At 51.6% G+C, this 11603-nt stretch overlaps 1 protein-coding gene across 2 annotated transcripts; it reads left to right on the forward strand.

Moving 5' to 3' along the window:
- The first annotated feature begins 1541 nt into the window (after window positions 1–1541).
- Window positions 1542–9979, forward strand: smco4 (single-pass membrane protein with coiled-coil domains 4). Of its 2 annotated transcripts, none has more exons than XM_072459076.1 (2): window positions 1542–1590; window positions 7620–9979. In XM_072459076.1, exon 2 carries the CDS (start codon window positions 7645–7647, stop codon window positions 7822–7824), a length of 180 nt encoding a protein of 59 aa, XP_072315177.1. In that variant the 5' UTR covers window positions 1542–1590; window positions 7620–7644; the 3' UTR covers window positions 7825–9979. The 2 variants fall into 2 exon arrangements, with proteins under 2 accessions (XP_072315177.1, XP_072315169.1); XM_072459068.1 differs by having other exon boundaries at window positions 1547–1600; window positions 7636–9979.
- The last annotated feature ends 1624 nt before the right edge of the window (window positions 9980–11603 follow it).

Genomic DNA, 11603 nt, shown 5'->3' on the forward strand with positions numbered 1-11603 from the left:
TTGCATGTTCCGTTCATATAAACATGTAATGCAAAAATTGAACATTATTACTGTATAGAGGGCCAAAAACACAAAGTGGGCGGAGCCCACTCAAAATTAACGAAAGTACCCGTCAGTGACCAGGGACCCACACCATGAGGTAGGAAAGCGCGAGCGCTTTCCGAAAATGTATAGTTTATGATATTTGAAAAATGGGAAACATTGTTTTCGCATCGGAATATTATTCTTTCTTCTTCTCGGGACCAACCCCCCTATTTTTCACCCAGTGAACATTGACGAAAAGTCACAAAAATGTTCACACCTCTAAAAATCGTGCCTCTCTACATTCTGGCTATTTCCCTTTTCTAAAACAAAAAAAACTGGCGCGTCACCGCCCCCAAATGTACCAAAAATGCATTGAGAGATGGGAAATGACCCAAAAAAAATCTGATCGTAGAATCATGAAATTTGGCGCCGAGGTAGATGGTGACAAGAGAAGTAAAAAATATTATTACGACAACGCCGTCCACCCAACCAAATGTCGGCCATATTGGTTCAAAAATGGCTAAACATGACTTCGGAGTTTTTCCAAACGTCGTACTTTTACGAACTCCTCCCAGGGCGTTGGCTCTAAATAGCTGAAATTTGGTGAAAATTTTACTGAGGAGTGGGACATCAAAAGTTATCCAAATTACATTGACCCTGTCACGGTCTCTGTGCGGCAAAGCCGCAAACTGTAGCTAGAATTTCAGAAATCTCCCTTATTTAAAATTTCTGCCGTTTGCGCAGATAAAGTCCGAATTGCGTCAAATTAGAATCAGTTGTTAAACTCTTTGCCCTAAACCTACTTGAAGTGAAATAAATTCATTTGGCGCCACAGCGCCCCCTACAGATTTTATATGGAGGTTAAATGTTTAGTTTTGCGAAATTATATGAAATTTGACACAAAACTCAATTTTGGCAACCGCATCAAAAAAGTCAATGAGACCCATGTCATAATTGTTATGGCGTTGCCGTAGCGATGACCAAAACCTCCCATGTTATTCCAATGGGGAAATCGCCAGAACATGTTTACACTTTAGACTTTCACAAACTCCTCCCAGGGCGTTAGACGTATTAACCTGAAATTTGGTGAGACTCATCTTCAGGACCATCAAAAGTTATCCACATTTTCATTCAAAGAGTTACGGTGTCTGTGCGGCAAAGCCGCACATTTTGCCAAGAATTCAAAATAAAATAGCTTTTTGATGGTAAAACAAAGGGGAGAAGATGTGACAGCGTCACAGATTCAGCAGTAGGCGTAATGAAAGGACAATTGGGGCGCGTTAGCGCCCCCTCCTCTTGCGGCGTGGCGGCGGTGTGGCGAGGGCCGATCATTGCCGCTTGCGGCTATATTTATTATTATTATTATTATTATTATCATTATTATTATTATTATTATCTGAACTGCACAAGATTCAACTTCAGTCCAATCCCCGGGCCCTTATTTTACACACTTTTAAACCTTTTACATCGTTTACTTCTTGTGCTTTTATTGTGAAGTCGCCGCCGGAAGTGCAGTGTCGGTGCGCGTCTGCGCCAAACGCCACGTCGAGTTCGCGTGAAGAGCAGGTTCGTGAAACTTACTGCACTTTTCTTCTTTCTACGCGACATTAAAGTTCACGTGAATGAACTCTAAAGCTCTAAGTATGAGCCGGAAGTGCGAGGCCAGCGCCACGTGACGCCGGAGCCGCGGGTTTGACAGTGACGCGCAGGACGTGTCCTAAAGTTTGTCCAAAACAGCGGAACTTTAGCGTGTGCGTCCTTTAAACCGCGTGTAACCGTGTGTGCGTCCTTTAAAGGAACATTAAAGACGCGAACGGACGCACGGGGCTTTATGTGGCCCATAAGGTCTGAGGAAGTCTTACGTTACAATGACGTCAGGCCCGGGCGACGTTAGGGTGTGAGCGGAGCCTTACAAGTGTGCGTGAGCGGAGCCTTACAAGTGTGCGTGAGCGGAGCCTTACAAGTGTGCGTGAGCGGAGCCTTACAAGTGTGTGAGCGGAGCCTTACAAGTGTGTGAGCGGAGCCTTACAAGTGTGTGAGCGGAGCCTTACAAGTGTGCGTGAGCGGAGCCTTACAAGTGTGCGTGAGCGGAGCCTTACAAGTGTGTGAGCGGAGCCTTACAAGTGTGCGTGAGCGGAGCCTTACAAGTGTGCGTGAGCGGAGCCTTACAAGTGTGCGTGAGCGGAGCCTTACAAGTGTGTGAGCGGAGCCTTACAAGTGTGTGAGCGGAGCCTTACAAGTGTGTGAGCGGAGCCTTACAAGTGTGCGTGAGCGGAGCCTTACAAGTGTGTGAGCGGAGCCTTACAAGTGTGCGTGAGCGGAGCCTTACAAGTGTGCGTGAGCGGAGCCTTACAAGTGTGCGTGAGCGGAGCCTTACAAGTGTGCGTGAGCGGAGCCTTACAAGTGTGCGTGAGCGGAGCCTTACAAGTGTGCGTGAGCGGAGCCTTACAAGTGTGTGAGCGGAGCCTTACAAGTGTGTGAGCGGAGCCTTACAAGTGTGCGTGAGCGGAGCCTTACAAGTGTGCGTGAGCGGAGCCTTACAAGTGTGTGAGCGGAGCCTTACAAGTGTGTGAGCGGAGCCTTACAAGTGTGCGTGAGCGGAGCCTTACAAGTGTGTGAGCGGAGCCTTACAAGTGTGCGTGAGCGGAGCCTTACAAGTGTGCGTGAGCGGAGCCTTATAAGTGTGTGAGCGGAGCCTTACAAGTGTGTGAGCGGAGCCTTACAAGTGTGTGAGCGGAGCCTTACAAGTGTGCGTGAGCGGAGCCTTACAAGTGTGCGTGAGCGGAGCCTTACAAGTGCGTGAGCGGAGCCTTACAAGTGTGCGTGAGCGGAGCCTTACAAGTGTGCGTGAGCGGAGCCTTACAAGTGTGTGAGCGGAGCCTTACAAGTGTGTGAGCGGAGCCTTACAAGTGTGTGAGCGGAGCCTTACAAGTGTGCGTGAGCGGAGCCTTACAAGTGTGTGAGCGGAGCCTTACAAGTGTGCGTGAGCGGAGCCTTACAAGTGTGCGTGAGCGGAGCCTTACAAGTGTGCGTGAGCGGAGCCTTACAAGTGTGCGTGAGCGGAGCCTTACAAGTGTGCGTGAGCGGAGCCTTACAAGTGTGCGTGAGCGGAGCCTTACAAGTGTGTGAGCGGAGCCTTACAAGTGTGCGTGAGCGGAGCCTTACAAGTGTGCGTGAGCGGAGCCTTACAAGTGTGTGAGCGGAGCCTTACAAGTGTGTGAGCGGAGCCTTACAAGTGTGCGTGAGCGGAGCCTTACAAGTGTGTGAGCGGAGCCTTACAAGTGTGCGTGAGCGGAGCCTTACAAGTGTGCGTGAGCGGAGCCTTATAAGTGTGTGAGCGGAGCCTTACAAGTGTGTGAGCGGAGCCTTACAAGTGTGTGAGCGGAGCCTTACAAGTGTGCGTGAGCGGAGCCTTACAAGTGTGTGAGCGGAGCCTTACAAGTGTGCGTGAGCGGAGCCTTACAAGTGTGCGTGAGCGGAGCCTTACAAGTGTGTGAGCGGAGCCTTACAAGTGTGCGTGAGCGGAGCCTTACAAGTGTGCGTGAGCGGAGCCTTACAAGTGTGCGTGAGCGGAGCCTTACAAGTGTGTGAGCGGAGCCTTACAAGTGTGCGTGAGCGGAGCCTTACAAGTGTGTGAGCGGAGCCTTACAAGTGTGCGTGAGCGGAGCCTTACAAGTGTGCGTGAGCGGAGCCTTATAAGTGCGTGAGCGGAGCCTTACAAGTGCGTGAGCGGAGCCTTACAAGTGCGTGAGCGGAGCCTTACAAGTGCGTGAGCGGAGCCTTACAAGTGCGTGAGCGGAGCCTTACAAGTGTGCGTGAGCGGAGCCTTACAAGTGTGCGTGAGCGGAGCCTTACAAGTGTGCGTGAGCGGAGCCTTACAAGTGTGCGTGAGCGGAGCCTTACAAGTGTGCGTGAGCGGAGCCTTACAAGTGTGCGTGAGCGGAGCCTTACAAGTGTGCGTGAGCGGAGCCTTACAAGTGTGCGTGAGCGGAGCCTTACAAGTGTGTGAGCGGAGCCTTACAAGTGTGTGAGCGGAGCCTTACAAGTGTGCGTGAGCGGAGCCTTACAAGTGTGCGTGAGCGGAGCCTTACAAGTGCGTGAGCGGAGCCTTACAAGTGCGTGAGCGGAGCCTTACAAGTGCGTGAGCGGAGCCTTACAAGTGCGTGAGCGGAGCCTTACAAGTGCGTGAGCGGAGCCTTACAAGTGTGCGTGAGCGGAGCCTTACAAGTGTGCGTGAGCGGAGCCTTACAAGTGTGCGTGAGCGGAGCCTTACAAGTGTGCGTGAGCGGAGCCTTACAAGTGTGCGTGAGCGGAGCCTTACAAGTGTGCGTGAGCGGAGCCTTACAAGTGTGCGTGAGCGGAGCCTTACAAGTGTGCGTGAGCGGAGCCTTACAAGTGTGCGTGAGCGGAGCCTTACAAGTGTGCGTGAGCGGAGCCTTACAAGTGTGCGTGAGCGGAGCCTTACAAGTGTGCGTGAGCGGAGCCTTACAAGTGTGCGTGAGCGGAGCCTTACAAGTGTGCGTGAGCGGAGCCTTACAAGTGTGCGTGAGCGGAGCCTTACAAGTGTGTGAGCGGAGCCTTACAAGTGTGTGAGCGGAGCCTTACAAGTGTGCGTGAGCGGAGCCTTACAAGTGTGCGTGAGCGGAGCCTTACAAGTGTGTGAGCGGAGCCTTACAAGTGTGTGAGCGGAGCCTTACAAGTGTGTGAGCGGAGCCTTACAAGTGTGTGAGCGGAGCCTTACAAGTGTGTGAGCGGAGCCTTACAAGTGTGCGTGAGCGGAGCCTTACAAGTGTGCGTGAGCGGAGCCTTACAAGTGTGCGTGAGCGGAGCCTTACAAGTGTGCGTGAGCGGAGCCTTACAAGTGTGCGTGAGCGGAGCCTTACAAGTGTGCGTGAGCGGAGCCTTACAAGTGTGCGTGAGCGGAGCCTTACAAGTGTGCCTGAGCGGAGCCTTACAAGTGTGTGAGCGGAGCCTTACAAGTGTGTGAGCGGAGCCTTACAAGTGTGCGTGAGCGGAGCCTTACAAGTGTGCGTGAGCGGAGCCTTACAAGTGTGCGTGAGCGGAGCCTTACAAGTGTGCGTGAGCGGAGCCTTACAAGTGTGTGAGCGGAGCCTTACAAGTGTGTGAGCGGAGCCTTACAAGTTGTTGTTGTTGTTGTTGTTTTATGGCGGTTGGCATCCGAGTGTTGCATTACCGCCAGACTTTATTCCTCAGACTCTGTCGTAGTCCGTAAAAGAACTCCTTCCATTGCTTTGGTGTTACAAAGCCCATGAGGTCATGATATGTCTTTGTGACTAGAATAGTTGTTGTTGTTTCAGAGACCGACCGGCTTTATTCCAGGGAGACTCTTCTTCATCTTCCTCTCCTTCTTTGACGTTCGGTGCTTCCACCGTACAGCTTTATTCTTTAGGCTTCATTCTATAGGCTTTAATATTTCCACTGATGTCGCTGCTTGGTAGCCGTGCGTCTACGAGACTGGGCGAGGACAGGAGACCACCCCCACCCCCATCTCGTCACTCTGATCACTCTGACTCCCCACAAGCAGACCCCCATCACTCCGACTCCCATTTAGCGCCTTTAGCCTGTTTTCTATATCTGCCCAATCAAGCTCCTTTGTTCCAAGGAATCTCCCTGCAGCTTTAGCAATGATCCTGATCCTTTCAGTTCTGCTTTGAGTCTGAGCAGCACAGTTTACAACATCCACCATAAAGAGTACAAAATCCTCTCTATCCACAACCAGGGTATTCTCATTCATTCTGGAACCTGCACACTTGGGACCTCCACTCTTGAAACCTTCACACTTCTTGGGAGCCACGCTGGCCTTTCTCATTTCGCCCTGGCTCCCCTCTCTGTATTTACTCTAAACTCGTTACTTGAAACTTTCTTGACTGCATCTGCATAGGATACACCTTGAGAGACCTTTTATTTTCTGCACCTCAGCAGCTCTTTTGCTAAACCTGCATCCCCCGTAGGCAGAGCTATGTTCTTCCCCACAGTTACAGCACTTCAGTTTTGCACCCACGTCACACTTCCCATACTCGTGATCTCCTGCACATTTACCACATCTTTGCTTCCCTCTACAGACCGCTGCAACATGCCCAAAGCGCTGGCACTTAAAGCAACGCAGGGGCGGCGGAACATATGGCCTGACGCTATAGCACATGTACCCAATGAACACCTTACTAGGCAGGCACCTCCCTTCAAGTGTTACCATTACCGACAAGCTGTCACATCTTACCCCAGACCGGGTCACCTTCAACCGCCTAGCGTCCACCACCGTAGCCCCAGTCAAATTCTCCTTAACTTCATCCACAGACGTCGCCGTAGGGACGCCTACGATAACTCCTCTGACCATGTTTCTTTCAGCATCAGACACAAGAATGTCCTTTCCACCCAGACGTTTAGTTCCAATCGCCTTCCGTTGCTGAGCCGCGTCCTTGCACACGACCAGCAGCGAGCCATCTCTAAGGACACTCGCACTCTTGATCACTCCCACAGCTACAGTTAGGCTCTTTGACAATGCCACTGAATTCCACTCCTTAAAGGATGCACTATCCTGTGCAAGCTTTATGATCACCTTACAGTCTCTGCTCTCACCCCGGATATCAACAGCTTCAGTCTCATCCTGCTGCTCATTCCCAGAACCCTCGGACGAGCTAAGGGACTTTTTACGTTTCCTGGCACGTGCAGCCAGAAAAGGCTGCTCCTCCACGCCGTCCAGAACGTCTTCCATCCCCGATCCACTCTCCTCCGCCATCTCCCGTCTCTCCAGACCGGAGACTAGCTCTTCTTCTTCTTCTTCTTCTTCTTTGGTGTTTTATCATAGTCCTGTCGCATCGTGCGTGAGCAGAGCCTTACAAGTGTGTGAGCGGAGGTTTAGACCTGGTTTAGTCCTGGTTTAGTCCTGGTTTAGACCCGGTTTAGTCCTGGTTTAGACCCGGTTTAGACCTGGTTTAGTCCCGGTTTAGACCTGGTTTAGTCCCGGTTTAGACCCGGTTTAGTCCTGGTTTAGACCCGGTTTAGACCTGGTTTAGTCCCGGTTTAGACCTGGTTTAGTCCCGGTTTAGACCTGGTTTAGTCCTGGTTTAGTCCTGGTTTAGACCCGGTTTAGACCTGGTTTAGTCCTGGTTTAGACCCGGTTTAGACCTGGTTTAGTCCCGGTTTAGACTTGGTTTAGTCCCGGTTTAGACCTGGTTTAGTCCTGGTTTAGACCCGGTTTAGACCTGGTTTAGTCCTGGTTTAGACCCGGTTTAGACCTGGTTTAGTCCCGGTTTAGACCTGGTTTAGTCCCGGTTTAGACCTGGTTTAGTCCTGGTTTAGTCCTGGTTTAGACCCGGTTTAGACCTGGTTTAGTCCTGGTTTAGACCCGGTTTAGACCTGGTTTAGTCCCGGTTTAGACCTGGTTTAGTCCTGGTTTAGTCCTGGTTTAGACCCGGTTTAGACCTGGTTTAGTCCTGGTTTAGTCCTGGTTTAGTCCTGGTTTAGTCCTGGTTTAGTCCTGGTTTAGACCCGGTTTAGACCTGGTTTAGACCCGGTTTAGACCTGGTTTAGTCCTGGTTTGAATCAAACTTCAGTGTGTTGTTTGTGACCTGCAGGTTCCTGTGCTTCCACAGCGCCACCATGAGGCAGCTCAAGGGAAAACCTAAGAAGGAGACATGGAAGGACAAGAAGGAGCGTAAGCAGGCCATGCAGGAGGCGCGGCAGCAGGTCTCCACCGTGGTCCTCCCCACTTTAGCCGTGGTGGTCCTCCTCATCGTGCTCCTCGTGTACGTGGCAACGAGGCCTGGAGCCGTGGAGTGAAGGCACCTGCAGAACAATGAGCTCAGCACCTGCAGAACAATGAGCTCAGCACCTGCAGAACAATGAGCTCAGCACCTGCAGAACAATGAGCTCAGCACCTGCAGAACAATGAGCTCAGCACCCGCAGAACAATGAGCTCAGCACCTGCAGAACAATGAGCTCAGCACCTCCAGAACAATGAGCTCAGCACCTCCACATCAAACCTTTCAGCTGCTCGTCTCAAGACCAGTCAGACCAAAGAACTCTCCAAAGGATTTGTCCTTGAGCTGGACTAAACCAGGTCTAAACCAGGTGTAAACCGGGACTAAACCGGGACTAAACCGGGATTAAACCAGGACTAAACCAGGTCTAAACCAGGTCTAAACCAGGTCTAAACCAGGTCTAAACCAGGTGTAAACCGGGACTAAACCAGGTCTAAACCGGGACTAAACCAGGTCTAAACCGGGACTAAACCAGGTCTAAACCAGGTCTAAACCGGGTCTAAACCGGGACTAAACCGGGACTAAACCGGGACTAAACCAGGACTAAACCAGGACTAAACCAGGACTAAACCAGGACTAAACCAGGTCTAAACCGGGACTAAACCAGGTCTAAACCGGGACTAAACCAGGTCTAAACCAGGTCTAAACCAGGTCTAAACCAGGACTAAACCAGGACTAAACCAGGACTAAACCAGGACTAAACCAGGACTAAACCAGGACTAAACCAGGACTAAACCAGGACTAAAAGACATTGACCTTTGCAGACGAGAAAAGCTTCAGTTTTGGAAACTTCTCGCAGCTTCCATCCATCCATCTTCTGCCGCTTTATCCGGGGTCGGGTCGCGGGGGCAGCAGTCTGAGCAGGGACTCCCAGACCTCCTTCTCCCCAGACACTTCCTCTAACTCCTCCGGGGGGATCCCGAGGCGTTCCCAGGCCAGCCGAGAGACCTAGTCTCTCCAGCGTGTCCTGGGTCTTCCCCGGGGCCTCTTCCTGGTGGGACATGCCTGAAACAGGCATGTCCCACCAGACGCCCAGGAGGCTCCGGGACAGATGCCCGAGCCACCTCAGCTGGAGGAGCAGCGGCTCTACTCTGAGCCCCCCCCCGTGTGGCCGAGCTCCACACCTTATCTCTAAGGGAGCGCCCAGCCACCCGGCGGAGGAAACTCATTTCGACCGCTTGTATCCGCGATCTTGTTCTTTCGGTCACTACCCAAAGCTCATGACCATAGGTGAGGTCAGAACGTAGAGCGACCGGTAAATCCAGAGCTTTGTCTTTGGACTCAGCTCCCTCTTTACCACAACAGTCGATGCAGCGACTGCACCGATCCAACTGTCAATCACACGCTCCATCAAGACCCCCCACCCACCTGAAGAGGGCAAGACACCTTTTCTCGCTGCTTCTTTCTCCTAAACTTTTCAATATTAGACCACTCTGAACTCTGAACTCTGAACTCGAGTTCTGGATTGGACAGAAAGTCCCGGATGAAGGTTCAGAACATGTGGACTTGATATTTCATCTTCTACTAAAAGCTCAAATCAAAAGAATGAATTGTTTTGTTTAATGAAGAAAAAGGAGTTAAACGGATGTTTGACATAAGTGACTTGAAATGTCTCTGCAGGAGCTGGACACGTCCAGGAGGGGACGCTGGACATGTCCAGGAGGGGAAGCTGGACACGTCCAGGAGGGGACGCTGGACACCACAAAGTCCCGCCTAAACTCTAAGAGCTCTACATTTGTAACTCTGTTTGAGAGAAGAAGCCTCTGTTTAAGCTCTAAACTCGACCGTCGTCTTTAGAGTTCAAGTCTGAGACGTGTCCTGTTGTAAACCACTATATGACGCAGCAGGGGGCGCTGTCCTGAATGTTCCTCTGTCCACAGGGGGGCTGTCCTGAATGTCCCTCTGTCCACAGGGGCGCTGTCCTGAATGTTCCTCTGTCCACAGGGGGGCTGTCCTGAATGTCCCTCTGTCCACAGGGGCGCTGTCCTGAATGTCCCTCTGTCCACAGGGGGGCTGTCCTGAATGTCCCTCTGTCCACAGGGGGGCTGTCCTGAATGTCCCTCTGTCCACAGGGGCGCTGTCCTGAATGTCCCTCTGTCCACAGGGTCTTTGTTCCTGTTTTAAGTTATTGTCATTGAAAGTGAAAAGTGCCTTAAGTGTCGATTAAAGACAAATGTGACTACGTCTTCAGTGTCTTAGAGTCTTAAGTGCGTTTGAGTCTTAAGTGCGTTTGAGTCTTAAGTGCGTTTGAGTCTTAAGTGCGTTAGAGGAGGAGGGTGTAAGGACAGATGGAGGGTGGAAGGACAGAAGGAGGGTGGAAGGACAGAAGGAGGGTGGAAGGTCAGAAGGAGGGTGGAAGGACAGAAGGAGGGTGGAAGGACAGAAGGAGGGTGGAAGGACAGAAGGAGGGTGGAAGGACAGAAGGAGGGTGGAAGGACAGAAGGAGGGTGGAAGGACAGAAGGAGGGTGGAAGGACAGGGGACACCTGCGTCATGGCCCTCGCACCTGCTCCTCATCACCAATCGTCACTCTCAAGTCGCTCCTCCTCTGCTCCAATCAGCACCAGGCGGTCGCATTTAAGCCTCAGGCAGACGGCCCGGCCGCTTCAAACCGTACTGCGACCCACCACCTCCCCTGCCCCTCCTCTGCACCTCCCCATCTCCTCCTCTGCGCCTCCCCTCTCTTCTGCACCTCCTCTGTACCTCCTCTTCTGCACCTCCTCTGCACCTCCCCATCTCCTCTGCACCTCCCCATCTCTGCACCTCCCCTCTTCTGCACCTCCTCTGTACCTCCCCTCCTCCTCTGCACCTCCCCATCTCCTCCTCTGCACCTCCCCATCTCCTCCTCTGCACCTCCCCTCCTCTTCTGCACCTCCTCTGTACCTCCCCTCCTCCTCTGCACCTCTTCTCCTCCTCCTCTGCACCTCCCCTCCTCCTCTGCACCTCCCCATCTCCTCCTCTGCACCTCCCCTCCTCTTCTGCACCTCCTCTGCACCTCCCCTCCTCCTCTGTACCTCCCCTCCTCCTCTGTACCTCCCCTCCTCCTCTGCACCTCCCCTCCTCCTCCTCTGTACCTCCCCTCCTCCTCTGCACCTCCCCTCCTCCTCCTCTGTACCTCCCCTCCTCCTCCTCTGTACCTCCCCTCCTCCTCTACCTTCTCTCCACATCTACCACCACCAGTCTCCAGGCCCTGGGGGAGACATCTAATCAACTTAGGTCATGGATGGCCCATGATGGCTCCGCCTTCCACCGGGGTCTGAGCGCCAAATACACTTAGCAATAAAGTTCACTAAAACATCTTTCCTGCAGTCAGTATTTATGCTAAAGTCATGATGCAGTCAGTATTTATGCTAAAGTCATGATGCAGTCAGTATTTATGCTAAAGTCATGATGCAGTCAGTATTTATGCTAAAGTCATGATGAAGTCAGTATTTATGCTAAAGTCATGATGCAGTCAGTATTTATGCTAAAGTCATGATGCAGTCAGTATTTATGCTAAAGTCATGATGAAGTCAGTGTTTATGCTAAAGTCATGATGAAGTCAGTGTTTATGCTAAAGTCATGATGAAGTCAGTATTTATGCTAAAGTCATGATGCAGTCAGTATTTATGCTAAAGTCATGATGAAGTCAGTGTTTATGCTAAAGTCATGATGAAGTCAGTATTTATGCTAAAGTCATGATGAAGTCAGTGTTTATGCTAAAGTCATGATGAAGTCAGTGTTTATGCTAAAGTCATGATGCAGTCAGTATTTATGCTAAAGTCATGATGCAGTCAGTATTTATGCTAAAGTCATGATG

Source organism: Eucyclogobius newberryi, unplaced genomic scaffold (genome assembly GCF_026437365.1).
Source record: "Eucyclogobius newberryi isolate DKJ021-1_F unplaced genomic scaffold, fEucNew1.0.hap1 SCAF_10, whole genome shotgun sequence".
Classification (NCBI taxonomy): Eukaryota; Metazoa; Chordata; class Actinopteri; order Gobiiformes; family Gobiidae; genus Eucyclogobius; species Eucyclogobius newberryi.

Excerpts from the sequence above, each read along its gene's own strand:
- smco4 (XM_072459076.1), top strand. The coding sequence starts at position 7,645 with ATGAGGCAGCTCAAGGGAAAACCTAAGAAGGAGACATGGAAGGACAAG.